Consider the following 23,558-nt stretch of genomic DNA (forward strand, 5'->3'; position numbering starts at 1 on the left):
CTCCGCGGAGTCGCTGCTGCTCGCTGAGGCCCAACCCGTTGCCCAGGCAACAAGGCTCCCGGCAGCCCCCGCGGCCCGGAGTCCATCCCGCCTCCTCCGGGCTGGCGGGGCTGACGAGTCCTGAGGGGCTGCCGCGGGAGGTGAGTCCGGGAGCGCGCTGGCGGGTCCCTGCTGTCTCCGAGGTCCCCGACTCTGGCCCCGCGCCTTTCGTGCTCCTGGCCGAGCCGCCCTTCCCTGTCTCAGCCCGTCGGAGTCTCCACAGCCGCGTCGCCGTCCCACTGGCAGCCACCGCACGCGGCGCGTCTGTCACAGCCCGCGTCCGAGCGGGGCACCGGGCGTCGCAGCGCTCACATACCGCCCGGGGCCGCCGCGGCGCCCCAGCTCCCCTTGCTCCTCCCCTCCGGCCCCACCCTACATCCCTCTTGCGGCGGGCTCCAGGCTCCTGAGCCTGGCGATTGACGTTTCGTTCGGTTCTGTCCCCCGACCCGCAGCAGGAACCCTTACATTCGCCTACCAGCGCCAAGCAGCTGGCTTGGGCACCCACTAGGAGTTCAGTAAGTGTTGGTTAAATGCATAAGCGAATACCTCCCGGTTAATAGGGACTGTGTGGCCTCGGAGGCCGAATGGGCAGTGAGGGTTAAAGAATGGGGTGACCCCGGGATCAGACCTCTGGTCAGGTCACTGTACTTCCCCTTCCTACCCGTTTGCTGGAGCAAGTGTCAACTTCCCAGCTTCAGTTTCGTCATCCGTAAAATGGAGGTGATAAGTTTTTATGTTGGGGTGGTGGAGGATTAAATGGGTCAGTGCATATACAGTTAAGTACAGAGTCTGGCCGAATGATCTCAATAAAGGATAGTTTGTCTCTGTTGTCACCCACACGGCTCTGCTGGCTTCACAGCTTTTTCCTCTTGTCCCTTCTTAAGTGTGGCTTCCCATTACTTACATTCCTTTCTCAACTTTACCTCTTTTTCCTGCCCTTTGGGCTTCCTCTCTCACTTATATTCAGGGATTGTTCTGTTCCGTTTGTTGGCAGAATGTGAGGTGTATCGTTTTGCATTGACAGGAAAGATCATTTTTTAAAAAAGGGGGCTGTGGGAAAGTCAGGTCCTAGATATGAAGTTGCTCTAGTTCCCTTTCACCGGAGAGGCTGTCTTCTCGGCTGCCACCGTGTTTGCACCTTCTCCCATCCAGCTGTAATGCTGATACACACTGTGACCATTTTGTTTGTTTTGGTGACCTGTCTTACAGCCTATGTTTGTTCACTCACACTGTGTGCGCTAGGGTCCACCTGTGCCAGCTGCGGGGCCAGGCCTTAGGGATGTGTGGCTTACTCTTCACACCCAGGCACTACCCTGAGCCTGGCTCTTGAGATTTTAAACCTGAGAATCCCGTCTGATTTTCAGGGTGGGCTTGGGAATCAGAGATGGGGAGGATGAAATAAAGCAGTCCTCTCTCAGGTCATTTTTTTCCTTAAGTTTAAAAACTTATTTTATGTGTGTGGGTGTTTTGCCTGCACGTGTGTCAATGCACCACATGTGTGCAGTGCCTGCAGAGGTCAGGAGAGAGCATCAAACCCCCCAGAACTGAAGGGAGATGCCATGTGGGTGCTGGGAATTGAACTCTGGTCCTCTGGAAGAGCAGCCTTGCTCTTAAGGGCTGAGCTACCTCTCCAGCCCCAAGCAAGTTTGTTTTGATGTAGCCACATAGTCTTTTTCAATGGAAGACTGTTGTTTTGTTTGTTTGTTTGTTTTGTTTTTTGTTTTTTCGAGACAGGTTTTCTCTGTGTAGTTTTGGTGCCTGTCCTGGATCTCACTCTGTAGACCAGGCTGGCCTCGAACTTACAGAGATCCGCCTGGCTCTGCTTCCTGAGTGTTGGGATTAAAGGTATGTGCCACCCCCACCCAGCGGAAGACTGGTTTTTATTGGGCTTGTTTTCAGATTTTTCTTAGGAAGTTATCCTTTGGGTTGAGGAGGATCCCATTTCAGAGTAGCCTCTATAATTACAACCAAATGGAACTTAATGGGGAAGAAGGAAGGAAGCAGACAACAACAGCTGATTGAATTTGGAAAGGTGAAGAATGGACGGATTAGGAGGTGGTTATACAAATAATAAAAATAGGCTTTGGGGGGCCGGGCATGGTGGCGCACACCTTTAATCCCAGCACTCGGGAGGCAGAGGCAGGCGGATCTCTGTGAGTTTGAGGCCAGCCTGGTCTCCAAAGAGAGTTCCAGGAAAGGCGCAAAGCTACACAGAGAAACCCTGTCTCGAAAAAAAAAAAAAAAATAGGATTTGGGGTCAAGCTTGGAGAATTCGGCCAGTATTGACATAAGAGGGAACTTGGGAGAATCAGGAGACAGAAATTAGGTGGGTTTTTTTGTTTGTTTGTTTTGTTTTGTTTTTTATGAATTGTGTAGATAGAAGCAAGTTTAGAATGCATGTTCCTTTCCCATGGATGTATGCTTTGGATCTGGTCATGAAAGTTCCAGTGAATCTTTGCTACAGTCTTGGGGCATTGTGGCAGTTTTTTTGTTTATTTTGTTCTGGGGACAGGATCTCACTATAAAGCCCAGACTATCCACAGCCTTGTCCTCCTGCCTCAGCCTCCTGAGTGCTTAAGTAATAGGTATGCACCACCATACCTGGCTCAGCACGAGGTTTTTGAGAGAGAGATTAATCCAACAAATATGAGTTCAGTGTTGACTGTACTGTACTCTAGTAGTTGGTTGTTTGTGTTTTTGTTTTCATTTGTTGGTTGGGGGTGGAAGTTGGCAGAATCTGGCTGTGTAAACTTTGATTGGTTTGTGAACTGTCAGTGTAGATCAAGCTGGCCTTGAATTTATGGCAGTCGTCCTTCCTCTACCTCCATGTGCTGGGATTACAAGCTCATTTAGGGGGCCAGCATGATGCCTCATGGGGTAAGGGCACATGCCTTGCAAACCTTGTGACTTGAGTTCAATTCCTGGAACCCCTGTAAAGGCAGACAAAGAGAACTGACTCCACAATGTTGTCCTCTGGCTTCCACACATAAACCATGGTACAAATACACCAGCATATGTATCCCCCCCCCCGCCACAGACTTACACACAAGTAACAAATAAATAAAAATTTAAAGTTTGCAACTGGAGCAGAAAATGGAGATGGAGATGAAGTTAGATACAGAGCTTTCTTCAGATGTCCTGTTTCAATGCTTGGGTCAGGCTTAACCTACGTACAGTTGGTAGCCAACAGGGACAGAAGAAATAGGGAAGTAACAGCATTTCATCTGTAAGATGAATTATTCCCTACCCCTTTGAATTCTACCATAAAATCTTAACACTTCATCAACTGGCCATGGAGGGGTATGCTTGTATTCCCGGCAGACATGAAGCTAAGCTAGATGACCTTGGGAGTTCTAGGCCAGCCAAAGCTATGGTGTGAGACTCTCACAATAAATGAATAACTTAAAAGCCAAAATAAAGATGGATTATAAGTGCCAGGTGTGGTTATGCCAAATGATCTTAGCAGATTGTATTTACAAGCTTATGCATACACACACATATATGTAACAATTATAATTAAAGAGTAAGAAGCCCAGGCAGTGGTGGCACATACCTTTAATTCCAGCACTTGGGAGGCAGAGGCAGGTGGATCTCTGAGTTTGAGGCCAGCCTGGTCTACAGAGCGAGTTCCAGGACAGCCAGAGCTACACAGAGAAACCATTTCTCGAGAAAACAAAACAAAAACCTACAAAGAATAAGAAGCCATGGGGGCAAAAAAGCTAGGCATGGAGGTCCATTCCTGTAATCTTAGCACTTGGAAGATATTTGAGGACCATGTGAGACTGTCCTAAAAAAAAAAAACAACAACAAAAAAAAAAAACTGTACATGAATACTAATTGTTACTTTGTATTGTGTTTAGAGAAGGTCCTTGAGACAGTGCTATCAGAGCCTGTGGTGACATATGACAATTGTACTGCTGGGTGCATAATTTGGGTTCTGGGTTACTCCTAGCTCTAGTTTTTGGAAATGCTCATTAAACTGATGGTTGAATATAACCCATGGTTGAACTCAGGTCCTCTAGAAAAGCAGCAAGCACTCTTAACCACTGATCTGTCTCACTAGCCCATGCTTTTTAACTTTGCTTTTTCATTTTAAACTGAAATTCTCATAGCCAAGGAAGCATTGCTTATATATATTTTTTAAAGATTTCTTTATTTATTTATTATGTACACAGAAGAGGGCGCTAGATCTCATTATAGATGGTTGTGAGCCAGCATGTGGGTGCTGGGAATTGAACTCAGGACCTCTGGAAGAGCAGTCAATGCTCTTAACCTCTGAGCCATCTCTCCAGCCTGAAAAAAAAATATATATATGTTGGTTTTTCGAGACAGGGTTTCTCTGTGTAGCTTTGCTCCTTTCCTGGAACTCACTTGGTAGCCCAGGCTGGCCTCAAACTCACAGAGATCCGCCTGCCTCTGCCTCCGAGTGCTGGGATTAAAGGCATGTGCCACCACCGCCCGGCCCGATTATATATTTTTAATTCATTTTTATATGCATTATATGTACCTGCTTGTCTGTATGTGTACCATGTACATGCAGTGCCTGAAGAGGCTGAAGAAGGCATCAGATCCCTTGGCACTGGAGTTAGCAGGTAGTTGTGTGCTGCCATGTGGGTGGGTGGGTGCTGAGAACCAAATCCATGTCCTCTGGGAGAGCAACGAGTGCTCTCACCTGCTGAGCCATCTCTCCGGCCCTGACATTATTTATCTTAAAGACTGGAATAAAAAATCACAGTGGTAGGCCTCTTTTCTAGTAAGAATGAGGGCCTTGTGTTTGATATCAAGCAGAGAAAAAAACAGGCAGAGGCAGGCGGATCTCTATGAGTTCGAGGCCAGCCTGGTCTACAGGGGGAGATCCAGGACAGGCACCAAAACTACACAGAGAAACCCTGTCTTAAAAAAAAAAAAAACCAAATCAATAAGACTAGAGGTTAACATTTTATTTATTCAACAAATATTTATAGACATCTACTCTGTGCTAAAGGAAGATTGGCATTCCTTCTCACGGAAGAGGTTCTTTAGCAAGTGAAGAATCAGAGGTTGTATTGAGGATTATTATGAAGGGCATGTGGATGGAAAGGGAGCTTTGATATTCATAAGTGATCTGGTCTGGGAATACCTGCTTGTAGTGATAATGTTTCGGCTGAGCCCCCAGAGATGAAAGGAAGCCACATCTGTGGAAGGAGATCATTCTGGGTAGAGGGGATGGTGAATTATGAAGGCTGAGTGGAGAGAAGGGGTCCTTGGTGTTAGTGCTTGGAGAATAAGTGGAGGTGAGCAAGAGGGAGGAAGTGAGGATTAGTAAGCACCAGGGTTTCAACCTGGACAGCACTTGATTCAGTCTGGCTTGGTGCTACCTGCCTCAGAACTGTGGCCATTTTCAATAAGTTAATTTTGGTAGTACTATCACACCACCAGGATCACAGGTGTGTGCCACCGTACCTGGTTATATTCCTAACCATTTTCAGATGGGTAAATGGCAACCTACAGCCATTAAATAATTTCCCCTGGGTCCCACAGCTAGTCTTAAAATACATTGGGATTTCAGCCCTAGTCCTTTCCCCCTCTGATATCACTAGCCACTCCAGTGTGCTGCTGTTTTTCTACAGCAGGAAGTCTCAGTTTATGGCAGTGGGTCTGAACCTGAGGTAGGGCAAAATGTGCCTTTAGGCTTGTGTGAAAATTGGGCAGGGATGGGTTGGGGATTTAGCTCAGTGGTAGAGCGCTTGCCTAGCAAGTGCAAGGCCCTAGATTCGGTCCTCAGCTCTGAAAAAAAAAAAAAGAAAGAAAGAAAGAAAGAAAAGAAAATTGGGCAGGGTAGGAATGCAAAACCACTAGTCAGAAGTGTTCATTGAGTCTGAATAGTTTTCATCAAACGTATCACAGGACAGGGAGGCAATAGCTCTTGATTTCTTCCAAGCCCACCCAACATGCCTTCTGCTGTTGGCCAGCTTTGTCAGAGTGAGCTTCAGCCCATTTCCCATCTGCCTATTAGGTGAAAGGCACAGACCTGGTGCTGAGTTCTCCCAGAACCCCACCTGAAGAGATTCAGTGGGCCTTCTGGCTCTCTTGGGTTCTGTGACTTACTGACTTCAGAAAGTCCTTTGGAGAAACATGTTTAAAGCATAAATCTTTATGATAGCTGAAGACAAGTTGGCAGTGCATTTTAAAATTTCAATATTTTCACCTCTTGGAGCTCCAGTTAGTACTACTAATTCACTTCCACTGGACCAGCCTTTTTCCACCTTCTGAAATATTTCCAAGGATCTGGATAAATGGCTTAGTGGTTAAGAGCACTTGCAGAAGACCTAAGTGAACTTCGTTAAACGAGGTGCTGGTGAGTGTAGAGTATCTTGATTTTTGTGCATGGAGGAGCAAGTAGGAGCTGCAGGGTGAATGGGTTCCCAGCACTGAGATGGCTCTTGGCTATAGGAACCTGCTTTTTCACCAGACATTAATAGAGGGTAGGGGAGGCTTATTTCTCTAGAGTGGGCTTATTGTTCTAATATAAGCTTTCTCCTGTGTCTTGCTCAGACAGGTGGGCTTCATTGCTGCATGTTTTCAGTGGTGTCTTCTCCAGACTCTTTTTTTTGGGGGGAAGGTGGTGTTGAAACAGAGCTAGAGTTAATTAAGTTGGAGATTGTTTTGTTTTTGAGAGTGTTTTTGCTGTAGCTCAGACTACCCTGAAACTCACTGTGTAGCCCAGGCTAAATATGAACTTACAGTGGTATTCTTACTGCAGTCTCTTGAGTGCTGGGATTACAAGCATTCTGCCTAGTTAAGAAGAATAAAAATTAATTTAGGCATGACTATTGGGACCATTTAGGCGAGAAGGGGCTGGTGCTTAGGAAAAGGACAGTAGAGTTTTCTCAAGGAGAGCTGCCTCCTGGCTCACTTTAGTTCACACTAATCCTGAATTTCTCATGGAAGCCCATTTCATTCCTGTAGTTTTGTGTCTCTTTGTTGTTGCATTGGCCTTTCCGGCTAGTTCACAAACTTCTTGAAAAGAATTAGGCTTTATACTCTTCTGTCCACCACACTGTTGACTATGGTATCGGTCATAGGAGCTAGTCCTAACTGAAGTGCATTTGGGACTCAAATGCTGAAGGTATCTCGCTCCCCATTTACTGTCCTTGTTTAAGCTCCAGCTAGAATTCCTTTTGTCAAGATTTCTGTTCATCTTTCATTATTATATTATTATTTCATGTGTATGGGTTTTGCCTGCATATAAGTCTGTAGCACATGTATGCTTTGCCTACAGAGGCCAAAAGAGAGCTTCAGTCCCCCGGAACTGGAGTCACATGATTGTGAGCCATGATAAGGGTACTGGGGATTGAACCCAGGTCCTCTAGAAGAATAGTCAGTGCTCTTAACCACTGAGCCATCTTTATCACCCCGGTTTATTTTTATTTTAAATTATGTGTATGTGCCTGTGTCTGTATGGGGGTATGTGCATGTGAGTGCAATATGAGTGGAGGCCAGAAGAGGGCATGGGATCCTGTGGAGCTGGAGTTACAGATGGTTGTGGGCTGCCTGACATGGGTACTGGGAACCAAACATTAGGTTCAAACCAAACATGCTTTGAACCATTAGGCCATCTTTGCAACCCCCATCCCCAGCCATGATTCTTATCTGTTGAAAATGCATTGTTCCCACTATTAAACATTACTGCTTTTTGGTATGACTAGGCATTGAAAGAGTTACAATTCTGTATTCTGTAGCCTGCAGGTTTCCGTAGATGATGAATAAACAGTCCTGCCTGAAGAACATCTGTGGAAACCTTGACCATGGCATCGATATCAGAACCTGTAACATTCCGAGAATTCTGCCCTTTGTACTATCTCCTCAATGCCATTCCCACAAAGATCCAGAGGGGCTTTCGCTCTATTCTGGTCTACCTCACAGCCCTGGATGTTAATGGAGACTACATTGCAGTGGGCAGCAGCATTGGCATGCTCTACCTGTACTGCCGGCACCTCAACCAGATGAAGAAGTACAACTTTGAAGTAAGTCTTGCTTTTCTTTGCATCTGAGTGTATACCAGCCATCGCTGCTGTTTCTCTATTGGTGCTCTAACTGTACAGCATGGGGCACTTTACCTTTGACTTGCTAGACTCTGGCTTCATACCTCAGTCAAACAATACTCGATCATCATTTCCAGCTGAGTAGTATATAACAAAATATTGGTGCTTTTCTTTCCTCATCTCTGTCTCTAAAAATCTTTCATCACTTAAAAAGAACATTTAAGCCGGGCGGTGGTGGCGCACGCCTTTAATCCCAGCACTCGGGAGGCAGAGGCAGGCGGATCTCTGTGAGTTCGAGGCCAGCCTGGGCTACCACGTGAGTCCCAGGAAAGGCGCAAAGCTACACAGAGAAACCCTGTCTCGAAAAACCAAAAAAAAAAAAAAAAAAAAAGAACATTTAAATGTTTACCAATTATACTGGTCGGTGGTGGCACATGCCTTTAATCCCAGCACTCAGGAGTTAGAGGCCAGCCTGGTCTGTAAAGCTAGTTCTAGGACAGCCAGGGCTGCACAAAGAAACCCTGTAGTGCTATCCTAATTAGTCTTAGTAATAACTCAGAGTCAGATATCAAGGGTGAAAGCTGAAAGATCAGAGAAGCAAAGGAGCAGCCACAGTCACCTCTTACCTCTCCGACTCAGACCTGAAAGGGGCTGAGCTCCTATCTCAGCCCCACCTCATCACTTCTCTCTGCCCAGCCATCATTTCCTGTCTCCTGTCTATACAGACCTCCAGATCTCTATGGTTAACTAGTGGCTAGCTCCACCCTCTGATCTCCAGGCAAGCTTTATTTGTCAGAACACAAACAGAATATCACAACAAAACCCTGTCTCAAAAAATAAAACAAGCAGGCCGGGCGGTGGTGGCGCACGCCTTTAATCCCAGCACTCGGGAGGCAGAGCCAGGCGGATCTCTGTGAGTTTGAGGCCAGCCTGGGCTACCAAGTGAGTTCCAGGAAAGGCGCAAAGCTACACAGAGAAACCCTGTCTCGAAAAACCAAAAAATAAATAAATAAATAAATAAATAAATAAATAAATAAATAAATAAATAAATAAAATAAAATAAAATAAAACAAGCAAGCAAACAAACAAACACAAACCAAAAACACACTATGTATTTATCCCTGGAACTCATGACCCTTATGACTTAGTCTCCAGAACATTAAGATTTCAGGTGCTCTAAGTTATGTCTGGTGAATAATAATAATAAATGACAGCACTAGCATTTGAACTTGGGCAGACTATCTAGTCTGTAGCAATAATTTTTGTTTGAGAATGGGTTTATAGCTTAGCAGTAGAGTGCTTGCCTAACATGCCCACAAGCCACTGGGTTCAGTCCTCAGTACTGAAAACAACAACAACAGAACTGTTGTAGGGACTAGAGAGATGGCCCAGTAGTTAAGACCTTTTGTAGAGGACCTGGGTTCAGTTTCCAGCACCCACATAGTGGTGCAAACCACCCCTAATTCTAGTTCCAGGGAATCTGATGCTCTCTTCTGAACTTCCAAGGGCACCAGGCATGTGTGTGGTACACATATGTATATATAAGCAAAACACTTATATACATATACATTAAATAACTTTAAAAGAAAAACTATTGTCTTCTTGTTTTTATTTAAGTAGGCAGTTCAAGATAGCATCCTGATGTAGACCAAGCTGGCCTGGAATTCATGATGTAGCTAAACTATCCTCAAGCTTGTGACCCTCCTATGTCAGCCTCTTAATTACTGGGATTGTTGGCAAGCACCACCATGCCCATTTCCCATCACTATTTATTTATCTATCTATCTATTTATTTAGTGGATAATATTTCACAGATTTGACTGTTCAAGTCCCCCAAACATTGAAGATCATTATAATTAATATTTAAAGTGTAATTACAAATTTAACATATTAAAAATTTCTCAAATCTTTAAATACTTAACAAGGAAGACTTATGAATGAAAGATGAACCCTAGCAAGATAAACTGAAGAAGTTATTGTCAGAGACATAGGAACCAAACTGCTAAGGATAAGAAAAACTGTTAGGCTGGGCGTGGTGGCGCATGCCTTAAATCCTAGCACTGGTATGGCAGAAGCAGGTGGATCTCTGTGAGATCAAGGCCAGCCTGGTCTACATAGTGAGTTCCAGGACAGCCAGGCCTATTAGAGAGACCCTGTCTCAAACAGAACAAACAAACAGAAAGAAAATTCTTAAAAATAGCTAGAAAAAAGTAACCTATTTCCTACAGGGGATGGTGGTTTGAATGACTGTATATTCCCATTAGAAATCAGAAGACAGTAGCATATATTCTGAAAGAACTACCCACTGAGGATGTTAGCAAACACTTGCCTCAGCTACTTGAGAAGTTGTGGTAACAGGATCACTTCAGTTCCCAAGGTCAAGACCAAAGGACACAGCAAGACCTCTCTTAAAACAAACAAAACTTCCAAAGATTGCCCAGCCTTGAAATATCTATTATAAGCGCGATGGAACTGAGTGTCATAGCTCGCACCTGGAATCCCAGGACTTGACAGGCTAGACAGGCAGAGTACTGTGAATTTAAGACTACCTGGACTACTGAGTAAGACCCTCTCTCAAAAAAACCAAGGTATACCCAGATGGCAAAACCCTGTGATCCTTGCTTTCAGGAGGCTGAGGTAGCTCCTGAGATTGTTCAATTGGAGGTCATCCAGGTCTACACAGCAAGTTCCAGGCCAGCCAGGGCTATCCAGCAAATAAATAAGTAGAAGAGGAGTAAAAGGAGGGGAGTGAGAAACAAAGTTCTCTTAGATGAAGGAAAACAGTGTTGATTGTCAATACCTGCTCTGAAGTGATTGTTTAGGGAAATTCTTCAGAGGGAACACAGCATCAGGAATGAGTGAAATGTTATAGTAAATTCTTAGGGAAATAAAATGGATTATTTGTTCTCTATTGAGTTCCTTGAGATATATTTGACAGTCGAAAGCAGTGTGTGTAGATGTAGTCATATGGAAGACAGTTACAACATGAATAGGGTGCTGCTATATGCTGCTAAGGTTCATACATCCTATTTGCAGAGGTGAACTCTGAAGAGTATATATGAGCGAGGGATGCAGCTCAGTGGTAGAGTACATGTTTAGCATTTGTAAGTCCCCACTGTGTGTGCGCCACGCCCCCCCAGTTAAATATGCATGTATTTGTAACCTCTTGAGCAACAGTTTTAAATTGTCAGAGCAGATTCATAAAAAGATGAAAATGAGGCACAGAAGCATATGCCTGTTACTTCTCTGTGTGTGTGTGTGTGTGTGTGTGTGTGTGTGTGTGTGTGTGTGTGTGTGTGTGTGTTCCCTGAAGCTCATTGGCTAGCCAGAGGTTCAGTTTCAGTGAGAGACCCTTCTGATGGATAATATTTACCAAGATGATGAACTGGCAGTACAGTCCTCAGGTAAAGGCACTTGCTACTTGGAACCTCTGTAGTGGAGGAGAGAACCAGTTTCCACAGTTTGTCCTTGCTCCTCCACTTGGGTACCACAGGATGTGCTCACTCTCACACACAAAATAAATACGTAAATGTAAAGCAGTTTTTTACACCCAACATCAACCTCTGAGGCTCTGCATGCATGCACACACACATATGCATGCGTACCCACATGTGCAGATCTACACTAAAAGGTACATACACTGCGCATAATATAACACATACATATCATACTCAAACAAGCAAAAAGGGTGAAATAAATATAGCATTAGTTAGAAACTCAATTAAAATGCAGTGATACAAGTAAGTGAAAAGTAACAGGATAGGGCTGGGGAGATGGCCTAGTTGGGGAAGTACTTGCTGCATAAAGCAGGAGGATCCTGGGTCAGATCTACAGCACTATACAAAAAAGCCTCCAACTCTACCACTGAGGGGCAGAGATAGAGGGATCTGGGGGACTTGCTGGCCAGCCAGCCAGTCTAGCTGAAAAGGTGAGCTCCAGGTTAAGCTGGAGATCCTGTCTTAGAAAATAAGTTAAAGAGTATGCTGGCTAGTTTCATGTCAACTTCATACAAGCCAGAGTCATTTTAAAAGAAGGAACTTCAACTAAGCAAATATATCCACTAGATTTGGCCTGTAGGTAAGCTGCCTTTTGGTTTTTTGAGACAAGTTTTTTTTGTGTGTGTGTGTGTGTGTGTGTGTGTGTGTGTGTGTGTGTGTGTATGTGTGTGTGTGTGTGTGTGTGTGTGTGTGTAGAGCTCTGGCTGTCCTGGAACTCACTCTGGAGGCCAGGGTGGGTGTGTGTGTGTGTGTGTGTGTGTGTGTGTGTGTGTGTGTGTGTGTGTGTGTAGAGCTCTGGCTGTCCTGGAACTCACTCTGGAGACCAGGCTGGCCTGTAACTCACAGAGATCCACCTGCCTCTGCTTCACAAGTGCCCAGCATGGTGCATTTCTTTATTGATGATTGACGATGGTCCCAGCTCACTGTAGGCAGTGCTACCTGTTGGCCAGTTGTCCTAGGTGCCATAAGAAAGTAGACTGAGCAAGTCATCATGAGGAGCAAGCCAGTAAGCACTGATACTCCATCACTTCCGCATCAGCTCCTGTCTCTAAGCTCTCGCCTTGTTTACCTACCCTGGCTTCTCTTCATGATGAACTACAGTCAGGACATGTAAACTGAAATAAATCCTTCTCCCCCAAGTTGCTTTTGGTCATGTTTTATCACAGCAATAGAAACTCTAAGACAGAGGACAATAGAAGAGGATATAGTAAGTTCCAGTCCAGCCAGAGTTATACAGCAAGACCCTGTTTTTAAAAAAGGAATGGGGAGCTGGACGGTGGTGGCACACGCCTTTAATCCCAGCACTTGGGAGGCAGAGGCAGGAGGATCTCTGTGAGCTCGAGGCCAGCCTGGACTACAGAGCGAGATCCAGGAAAGGCGCAAAGCTACACAGAGAAACCCTGTCTCGAAAAACAAAACAAACAAACAAAAAAAGGAATGGGGAAAAAGAGGGAGACTGGGCATGGTGATGGTGGCACATGCCTATAATCCCAACATTTGGGAGGTGGAAGCAGGAGGGTCAGAATTCAAGGCCAGCTTTACCTGCGTAGTGAGTTCCAGGCTTGCCTGGGCTGTGTGAGACCTTCTTTCAACAACAGTAACAACAAAAGTAAAACGATACACCATGTACTAACCAATAGAAAGTTAGAGTAGATGTGTTAATATCAAGACTGTCTTCTAAGCAAAGAGGTTAACAGGATAAAAAGGGATGATACATAATGACATGGTTCACAAAGAAGACATAAGTGTGTGTCCCTAATGACAGAGATTCACCATACATTAAGGACGAAATAGAACAAGTCAGCCGGGCGGTGGTAGCGCACGCCTTTAATCCCAGCACTCGGGAGGCAGAGCCAGGCGGATCTCTGTGAGTTTGAGGCCAGCCTGGGCTACCAAGTGAGTTCCAGGAAAAGGCGCAAAGCTACACAGAGAAACCCTGTCTCGAAAAAACCAAAAAAAAAAAAAAAAAAAAAAAAAAAGAAATAGAACAAGTCAGTGTTTACAAGAGACTTGGAGTCTCTTGGTAATAAAAATAGGAGATAGGAAAGTGAGAATATAGAAGAATTGAGCACTCACTGTGAGCCAACTTTATCTAACTGACGTCTATAGAACTGAATACGCATTTTTTTTTTTTTTTTTTTGGTTTTTCGAGACAGGGTTTCTCTGTGTAGCTTTGCGCCTTTCCTGGAACTCACTTGGTAGCCCAGGCTGGCCTCGAACTCACAGAGATCCGCCTGGCTCTGCCTCCCGAGTGCTGGGATTAAAGGCATGCGCCACCACCGCCCGGCTGAATACGCATTTTTTTAGAAACCCAAAAGACAGAGTCTTGGTCTCATTCTGTAGCCTTGGCTAGTGTAGAATTCACTATGTAGAATTCACCAGGCTGTCCTTGAACTCACAGAGATTAGCCTGCCTCTTCCTCCAAGTGTTTGGACTAGGGGGAGTACCACCATCCCACCTGGATACACATTCTTTACAAATACATGTGGGACATTCACCAAGATTATGAGTCATAAAATATGCCTCCACAAGTTTAAGTTAGACTGTACTATTTTGCTTTTTCATGGAAATATAATTTATATAAAGTGTACAACTTGATGAATACACACACTACCCCTAGTAATCACCTAGATTGGATAAAGAACATGTATTACAGAGGCCAAAAAGAACATCAGTCATCTTCCTCTATCTCTCTTTGCTTTATTGCCTTGAAACAGGGCCTCTTACTGAACCAGAAACTTGCCATTTTGCATAGGCTAGCTGACCTTGAGGTCCCAGGATCCATCTGTCTCAGCACTTAAATTCTGGGCTTCAGGCACATACAGACATGCCTGCCTTTTTTAACTTGGGTGCTGAGGATTCGAACTCAGGTCCTCAAGCTTGTACAGTAAGCATTCTTAGTCACTGAGTCATCTTTTTAATCCCTTGAAATAGCATCTTTTGTTTTGTTTTGAATTGCTTTGTTTTTTTTCCGAGACAGGGTTTCTCTGGGTAGCTCTGGTTGTCCTGGAATTTGCTCTATAGACCAGGCTGGCCTCAAACTCAAAGATCCGCCTTTCTCTGCCTCCTGAATGCTGGGATTAAAGGCACGTGCCAACACTGCCCGGCAAAATAGCAACTTTTTAAATGAAGTTATGTTCCTAAAGCAGGAAGCAGACCTTTAATGTGGTAAATATAGCTAGCATGTGCTTTTGAGATAAGTGCCTTTGGAATTCTGCCTCCAGCTCCCCACCCCCCTCCAAGTTGGTGAGATGGGGCAGATGGAAACACACGAATTTCTTCCTACTTACTGCCCAAAAATATGATGATGATGGACCAGAGTTTCCAACTGTCTGATTTAAAGCTAAACACATGACGTCTCTTTGCTTAGTCTTCAGCTTGTTGTAATTTCATGGACTGACTTCAGGTTCCTCCATGTTTGATACCCAAGGAGGATTCCTAGCTTTCAGTCCCACAATGTCTTCATGCTTGTTCTCCCAGTAAATTCAGTCAGCAGGTATCTTTGGAGTCAGTATTCTCTCTCATGCCAGATACTAGAGCTCTGTAAAGCACACTGTGGGCAGTCTCTGCCCTTGTGGAGCTACAAGTCTAAAGGAAAAACCAGAAAAATAAGAGAAGTAAGCTAAGTAAAACATCAAGCAAACGAAGCAGAACAAATCGGTCAAGGGGCTAACAGGCGTTAGCCAAGAGATGTGGTAGCAGTTAGCAGGAAGTCCAGGGAACATCTAGCCGAGAACATGACACCAAACAAAGATTTGATGAGCACGCCCAACACAGTATGCTGATCCTCCTATGGTGGCCCATTCTAGCAGGAGGATTGGAAAGGCCCTGAGCCTGGTCATGTCCATCCTATTTTTCAGCCCAAAGAGTCAGGGTTCAGAAAGTGATGAATGTTTCATTCACTTCAATCTGGTATAGTTTCTAAAGTGATACAGAAATTTGTCTCTCCATGCAGCTAAAAGTGTGTTTTTTAATGTCTTCCCTTGCCATTCCCTGTGAAAATAGCCCCTGGATCTGGTGATTAGAGGCCTATGATGTCTGCTCATTGATGTGTTGGTAGCATTGCAATATGGAGACCCCACGTGTCCTTACCATGCATTGCTTCAATTCATTGATGGCTAGGAATTTAATTTTAAATTTTTTTCTTTTTTTTTTTTTTTTTTTTTTTTGGTTTTTCGAGACAGGGTGGGGGATTGTTTTCTGTCCCTTGACATCTGAGGGTGATGCTGGCAGTCTAGGTGTCCCTCTTCCTGAGTCATTTGTCTCCTCCTGTTGTTTAAGCCCTCTGAGCATCAGCCTATGCTCCCCCTTCAGCCCTGCATTACTCTTTACTCCATCTTGAGTTAAGGAAGTTGCCAGAGGAGGCAGCAAGGTTGTATGAGAACTCTTAACAGTTGTTCTTTGTTAGTGAAGAAGGCAGTTCTTATGAATCTTTATCTTATTTTGGCCTTCTTAACTATCTCAGAATATTTTGCACATACTAGGTATTTAATATGCTAGCAGGTTCTGCTGAAGTTTAAGCTTTGGCTTGCCACAAGAAGCTCATAATGAAAGCTTTGTCAGACTTGACAGTTTCCATGAGCTAGCTCACAAAGAGCGCTTTCTCCTGATGTGGTTTTGTCCACGTATAAAGGAAAAACAGCCTGCCAAGGTGCCTAAGAAGGTGGGTGGAGCCAGCCTGATGCTTTGGTGTAGGTCCAGAAAGCCAGTCCAGGCACTTTTCAAATCCAATCTTCCTTAACAGCTTTGTTTCCTTTGCAGACACTCTCACTCTGTTATTCAGGCTGGCCTTGAACTCACGGCAGTCCTCTTGGCTCAGTCTCCCGAGTACTGGGAGTTACCAGTTTGCACCTTCCCCAGCTTCTTAGCATTTTTTTTTTTTTTTTTTTGGTTTTTCGAGACAGGGTTTCTCTGTGTAGCTTTGCGCCTCTCCTGGAACTCACTTGGTAGCCCAGGCTGGCCTCGAACTCACAGAGATTTGCCTGGCTCTGCCTCCCAAGTGCTGGGATTAAAGGCGTGCGCCACCACCGCCTGGCATAGCATTTTTTATTACTAGATTTCTGTTTCAGGAGGTCTTATTGCTAGCGAGAGGACAGCAATATGTGGTATAGGATGTTGGGAATAAGGGAGGCAGGAGAGTTAACACACAATAGATTAGATCACTGATGGCCAGAGTCATCTGAAAGAAACAGCAAGATGGCTTGATGGGTAAAGACCTACGACCTGAGTTCAATCTGGAGGACCCACGTAGTGGATGAAGAGAACCTACTCCTGCAAGTTATCCTCTGCCTATATACAGCATACACAGCATGTGTGCACACACAGACACACATCCCAAATAAACAAGCAGAAGAATGTCTCCCAGGCCAGAATGAGAAAAGACTGCTTTTATACTAGAAAAGACAATGTGACTGAAGGAAAGGAACTTGGGAAAACTAAACATCAGCTTGTGTAGCAGGGAGACCCAAGAGCTGTGTCCACAGATGGACAGCTCTGTTTGAGGCCTGTGCTTCAAGCAGCTCTCATGGTGGGACCCTTGTGGTCTGAGAGCATGATGAGTGTTTGATCAGAAATTGTTCCCATCTTGCCAAGTATTCTACAGATACTTGCTGCTCATGTTGATAGACTGTGGGGGTAGAATATGTAGGTCACTCCTCAGGGCATTCTTGTTTGTATAACCATTCATTCAGTATAAAATAACAAGGTGGATTTTTGGCTTAATCTTCAATCTCTAAAGTATGGTCATTAGTCAGTCTTCTAGGCTGATGAACAGCAGACACCAGAAAGATTGAGTGTGTGGGTCAGGAAGGTAGAGGGCCAGCCCTTCATATGCCGAATCACCATTAGGAACGATCCGCTCCAGTGCTCAAGGGTGCATACACTTTAGGAAAAGCGATGATTAAAAACAAGGGAAAAGTTAATCCCGGTTTGAAAGCAGGGTTTTGGTGAGATGGATATGTAGTCAGAGAGAGGTACATCAGAACTTCAGTAATGCTGATGGCAGTGTATGTCCGATGTGTCATCATATATGCAAGATCACATTTTGTGTTCACACATGAAAACAGAATTTTGACTGAGTGTGGTGGTACACGCCGTAATTCCAGCACTTGGGAGGCAGAGGCAGGTGGATCTCTGTGAATTTGAGGCTAGCCTGGTCTACAGAGCTAATTCCAGGACAGCTAGGGCTACACAGAGAAACCCTGTCTCGAAAAGAATGAGACCAGCCTAGGTAACATAGGGAGACCAAGACGTGACAGCCAAGAGGAATATCGTAACAAAGCACTTTGTGTTTGGCTGGCTGTCATCCAGGGGCAGCAACTTTACCTACCTGTCTTTCTGCACCTGTCAGGCCTGACCATGTCCTCCTGTGACCCCCATACTTGAGCTATTTGATAGAAAAGTGTGAGAATCCAGACCGCTCTGCAGATGGGTTTGTTTGCCTCTGTAAGTGAGCTTGCAGTGCCCCCAGCACAGAAGCTCTTCAGAGTAACTGTCTGGCTGTAGCATCTTTAAGTAGAGAGAAAAATTCAAAGCGTGTTGCTGAATGGAGCAGATTATTATTGTTACTCTTCCTCCTCATCTCCCTCTCCCTTATACTGGGGCCTCGTGCATGTGCTCTACCACTGAGCAAGATCCTTCCCCCCAGTCAGTGCCTGGGGGAAGACCTATCCCTTTTGAGTTCACTTGCCAGCAGAGTGATCTTCTAGCTTACTCCTAGTTAGGGTTAGATCCTGGGAGTAACATCTTTTGCAGAGGATGTGCATCCCAGCATCTGTCTGTGTCTGGCTTGGAGGTTGTTCTCAGCTGCAACTTGAGGACCCAAGGCTCTGTGTGGGTGGCAGCTAGCATCTGGGAAGGCAGTCAGTCACAGGGCATTTGTGGCTTCACACTGCTTTCTGCCTGCTTTGGCTGCATTGTCTTTATTTTTGGTGCTACAGATTTTCCTTTTTGTGAAAATTAGGCAATACATTTCAAAGTTTGTTTGTTTGTTTTCCTGTCTTAGCATTTTCAGGTGGTTTGTACTGTGTGAGGTTGAAGCCTCACAGTCTGTTTCTGTCTGAACTGTGGTTGAGTGCTGGTAGTCTGATTCTTGGGGTATTTGGTTCTTAGAAACCATGGCATTTATTAATGGCTAATTAATATTAATCCAAGCTTAGCAATAGGTTTATTAGAAAACATGTATACATACTGCTGTGGCTTAAGTTTCCCTGCCTGGCCCACGGTCAGGGCAAATCTCTCTCACCTGTCAGTCCCACAGCCCCTCAGACCCAACCAAGTAAACCCAGAGACTTATATTGGTTACAAACTGTATGGCCGTGGCAGGCTTCTTGCTAACTGTTCTTACAGCTTAAATTAATCCATTTCCATTAATCTATACCTTGCCACATGGCTCGTGGCTTACCGGCATCTTCACATGCTGTTTGTCATCACGGCGGCTGGCAGTGTCTCTCTGACTCAGCCTTCCACTTCCCAGCTTTATTCTCCTTCTTGTCCCGCCTACACTTTCTGCCTAGCCAATGGCCAATCAGTGTTTTATTTATTGACTAATTAGCAACACATTTGCCATACAGAACATCCCACAGCATACTGCAGTAGATACTGAATGATTATTTTTATTTTGAAACCATTCAGGAAAATTACGAACTGTTTTAAATTTGTGCTGTGGCATGGTAAGATCTCTTAACAAGCTATTTTGCTTCTCTATGGAGTGTGGTTTTGTAGTTACATATTCTTAGGGAAAATACTCTTTCAAAATCCTGTTACCACGTTAAGACTTTGTATATCCAAAACATGTTATGTCACCTTTTCCCTTAGAAGCAGTGTCAGTGAATTTTTCTGGTGGCACTATCATTCTCGTGTAAGGTAGGTCCAGATAATACAATTCCTTTTATCCTCTTTCCTCTTCACACCCCTACCAAACTGTCTATCAGCAAGATCTTTGAATTCACTCAAAGAAGGTCCAGAGCCCAGAGCTGAGGCCTAGTAGGTCCTAGAGATACTCATACTTGCTTGTGGACCCTGACTTGTTTCTAACTGCCTTTGACAAGTTACCCAGCGTCTTGGAGCCCCTCTTTTATAACACAAAGATAGCGATAGATAGCTTCTCCTTTCATAGGTTGATTATAGATTCAGCAATGTAGGTACAGTGCTTAGCAAGTTGCCTGTCACAGGAAAACATTCAATAAAAAAGGTTATGGTAGCTGGACATAGTGGCGCATGCCTATAAACCCATTACTCAGGAGGCAGAGGCAGGTGGAGCTCTGTGAGTTTGAGGCCAGCCTGGTCTACATAGTGAACATGAGTTCTAGGCTAGCCAGGACTACATAGAAAGACATTGCCTTAAAAAAAAAAAATACGCTGCTATCATGTTGCTATCAGCATCCCAAGAAGATCTTGATGGAGTTTGTATTCATTATGGCTTTACTGCCTTGGGGCCCCATTTCATTAACTGTGGTTTGCTAGACTTGACTCTTTGCTAACTTTGGCCTGAACTATTGCAGCAGGCTCAGGCTGGTCTTCCTGCCTAGCCCCACACCCGTGTTCCTCCTGCCTGTTTCTAATCATGCTTAAGAAAGACCTGACTGATAACACCAGCAAGATTAAGAATCTTCAAAGGATCCCTCTGTTCCTTACTGCCTAAGATCTGGATTTGTTAACCTGTATTACCATCTGGCATTGGATTTATTTATAGCCCATGAAAATATCCTGAAAGCTGTAAAGTACCATATGAAAATGAGCTGTCAGTACCACCCCCAGTTGCTGTAGGCAGCTTTTTCGTGTGCATGTCTCATAGCTAATCTATAACAGAACCAGGACTATAAGCTACTTTGGTAAACCATAGCTTCTCTTGGTACCTAGAATATGGAGGGTATTCTCACATATTTGGCAGGATGATGACTGCAGAAATTACTACATCAGAAATTAAGTTAGTTTGCCAAAAGGGGAAACAGTTGTGTGATTCCTATGAATAAATGATTTCAAAATAAAAGATGATCTCATAAAAGATTTGAAGCTTGAATATTTGTGTGTTGTGCCATGGTTTTAATAAACTCACAAGAAGATTGAGTCAGTGTTAGTTAATAGTATTATTGATCTAAGAACCAAACATGCCAGGAATCAGTTTATAAATCTTTTTCAGGTATATTGTTTAATTAACTGGGCAAGACTGGGAGAGATAGGACAGGCATCACCTCTCAGTGGCTCTGTGCTTGTCCACACAGACATCAAGTTGGTCTTGGCCCTGGTGTGGTCTCTTCTGACTTCAGACTTCCCTCCCCTTCCCTCCCCTTCCCTTTTCTTCCAATACAGGTCTCTCCGTGTAGCCTTGCCTGTTCTGGAACTTGCTTTGTAGACCAGACTGGCCTTGAACTCACAGAGATCCTCCTGCCTCTGCCTTCTGAGTGCTGAGATCAAAGGCGTGCACCACCACCCAGACAAACTTTTCTTTTTGTATTTATTTTTATTGTTTGGGAAATAACCTTTGTCAGAGCTCCTTTCTTCATCATGTTCTGTCTCCCTTGGTTTTTGAGACAGGGTCTCTCTATACAGCCTTGGCTGTCCTGGAACTCACTATGTAGACCGGGCTGGCCTCTAACTTAGAGAGACCCCCTGTCTCTACCTCCAAATGCTGAAATTAAAATCATGCACCACTACTCCTAACCTTTAGTTCTCTCTCAATAAGGGCTCAGTTTATTCATGATTAATCAGTATTTCTTTTAAATTTTTGTTATTTTGAATATTAAAGATTTAGAATGGAAAGGGAGATTTCTGGGAAGACAGTGGATGGTAGGAAACCACTAGGCATCATTTCCTCTCCTAGCTTGAAGTTGTTTGTGCAGAATCTATCTAATGAAATTGATTTAGGGGCTGGAGAGATGGCTCAAAGGTTAAGAGCACTGGCTGCTTTTCCAGAGGGCCCAGATTCAATTCCCACATGGCAGCTCACAACTGTGTGTAACTCTAGTTCTAGGGGATCCAACACCCTCATGCATGCAGGCAAAATGCTAATGTACATAAAATAAAAATAAATATTTTTTAAAAAAGAAAAGACATTGATTTGGAACTCAAGTCTATTAGTTTGTAGCTTCCAGAGATAGCTTGACGGTAAAATATGGTAGGTAGATTTGGTCAATTTTAGTCTTTAACACAGTAGTAGATACCTATATTTCACTCCTCACCCTGTGGAAAGCAGTTTTTGTTACTGGAACACCTCATTTTTCAGGATCCAGAGTGGTTAAAAAGTACTCTGTCCTCTACATATTTTGAGGTAGGTTCTTACTGCTGATAGCTGCTTCTGATCACAAATGTGTCAGGAAGGTAGGTGACCATTTTGAACATCCCCTTATTGTTGTAGGGCCCTCCCTCTCCAGCTGAAGTGACTTCCAGGGCATTTGAAGAATGGCTCCATGTTTAAGAGTATGTACTGCTCTTGCAGAGGACCCAGGCTGGTTCTCAGTACAACATCAGAGAGCTCAGAACCACCTGTAACTCCAGCTTTAGGGCATCCAAAACCCTCTTCTGGCCTTCAGAGGCACCTGCATTCACATGCACGTACCCTCACAGACATATACATAAAATTTAAAAGTAAAATAAATCTTTTTTATTTTTTGAAAATACATTTCTTTTCAGAAAATATTCAAATCACAGTTTCTCCTCCCTCATCTCTTCCCACATCCTCCTCACTTTCCTACCCATCTGTCTTAGTTAGGATTTCTATTGCTGGGAAGAGACACTGGCCACCGCAACTCTTATAAAGGAAAACATTTAATTGGGATGGTTCACTTACAGTTTCAGAGGTTCATTCCATTATCACCATGGTGGGGAGCATGGCAGCATGTAGGCAGACATAGTGCTAGAGAAGTAGCTTAGAGTTTACATCTTGCAGGCAACAGGAAGTTGACTGTGACACTGGGAGTAGCTTGAGCATAGGAGACCTAAAAGTCCACCCCCACAGTGACACACTTCCTCTAACAAGGCCACACCTACTCCAACAAGGCCACACATCCTAATAGTGCTGCTCCCTTTGGGGGCCATTATCTTTCAAACCACCACATTCCACTCCCTTGCCCCCAAAGTCTTGTAGCCATACTTAATGCAAAAGTGCACTCAGTCCAACTTCAAAAGTCCCAAAAGCCTCAAATTTATTTAAAAGTCTAAAGTTCGGCTGGGTGGTGGTGGCGCACGCCTTTAATCCCAGCACTCGGGAGGCAGAGACAGGCGGATCTCTGTGAGTTTGAGGCCAGTCTGGGCTACCAAGTGAGTTCCAGGAGAGGCGCAAAGCTACACAGAGAAACCCTGTCTCGAAAAACAAAAAAAACAACAAAAAAAAAAGTCTAAAGTTCAAAGTCTCTTCTGAGATTCATGCAGTCTCTTAACTGTAATCCCCTATAAAATAAAAATAAAAGAACAGATCACATACTTCCAACATATAATGGCACAAATATATATTACTATTCCAAAATATAAGGAAGAGAGTATAGTGAGGAAATACTGGACCAAAGCAAGACCGAAACCAACTGGGCAAACTCCAGCACCTCCATGTCTGTTGTCAAAACACACACTAGTCAGATCTCCAATTCTGTTCAGCTTTGTTAACTGCAAAAATGCAACACACTTTTTCTCTTGTGCTGGTTCCACTCCCTGGGATCTCCAAAGCAGTCCAGGCTTCAGTTTCATAGCTTCATGCAATGGCCTCTCTAGGCCTCCATTCATGGACACCCCTGACACATGCCTGGCCTCCGCAGCTTTCCTTAATCTCAGGGGAAAATTCCATAACCCGTTTCTTCTATCCTTAACTCTAAAGCCAGAACCATGTGGCTGAAACTGTTGTATTTTGAAAATGGCTCCCAGCAGTCACGGCAGGTGGGAGCTGAAGAGAGAGATATACCATGCAGACCACATTCACATAGAGCTTTACTGGGGGGAAGGGAGAAAAGGGAACTGAGGAGAGAAGAGGAAGAAGAAGAAAAGAGAAAAAGATATGAAAAAGAGGGTGGAC

At 44.3% G+C, this 23,558-nt stretch overlaps 1 protein-coding gene across 6 annotated transcripts in view; it reads left to right on the forward strand.

The window, feature by feature from the left end:
• The first annotated feature begins 25 nt into the window (after positions 1 to 25).
• Positions 26 to 23,558, forward strand: part of Tecpr2 (tectonin beta-propeller repeat containing 2) — a 105,261-nt gene continuing 81,728 nt past the window's right edge. For 2 of the 6 annotated variants that reach the window (XM_052738990.1, XM_052738994.1), the window contains exons 1-2: positions 26 to 140; positions 7,761 to 8,045. In XM_052738990.1, coding sequence (XP_052594950.1) covers positions 7,827 to 8,045 — 219 coding nt within the window. In that variant the 5' untranslated portion in view covers positions 26 to 140; positions 7,761 to 7,826. Of the gene's footprint in view, positions 141 to 434; positions 555 to 7,760; positions 8,046 to 23,558 lie in introns of those variants that run through there. The other 4 variants (XM_052738993.1, XM_052738991.1, XM_052738992.1 and 1 more) reach the window with 4 other exon arrangements.

Source organism: Peromyscus californicus, unplaced genomic scaffold, assembly GCF_007827085.1.
Source record: "Peromyscus californicus insignis strain IS unplaced genomic scaffold, ASM782708v3 Scaffold_15__1_contigs__length_86483966, whole genome shotgun sequence".
NCBI lineage: Eukaryota > Metazoa > Chordata > Mammalia > Rodentia > Cricetidae > Peromyscus > Peromyscus californicus.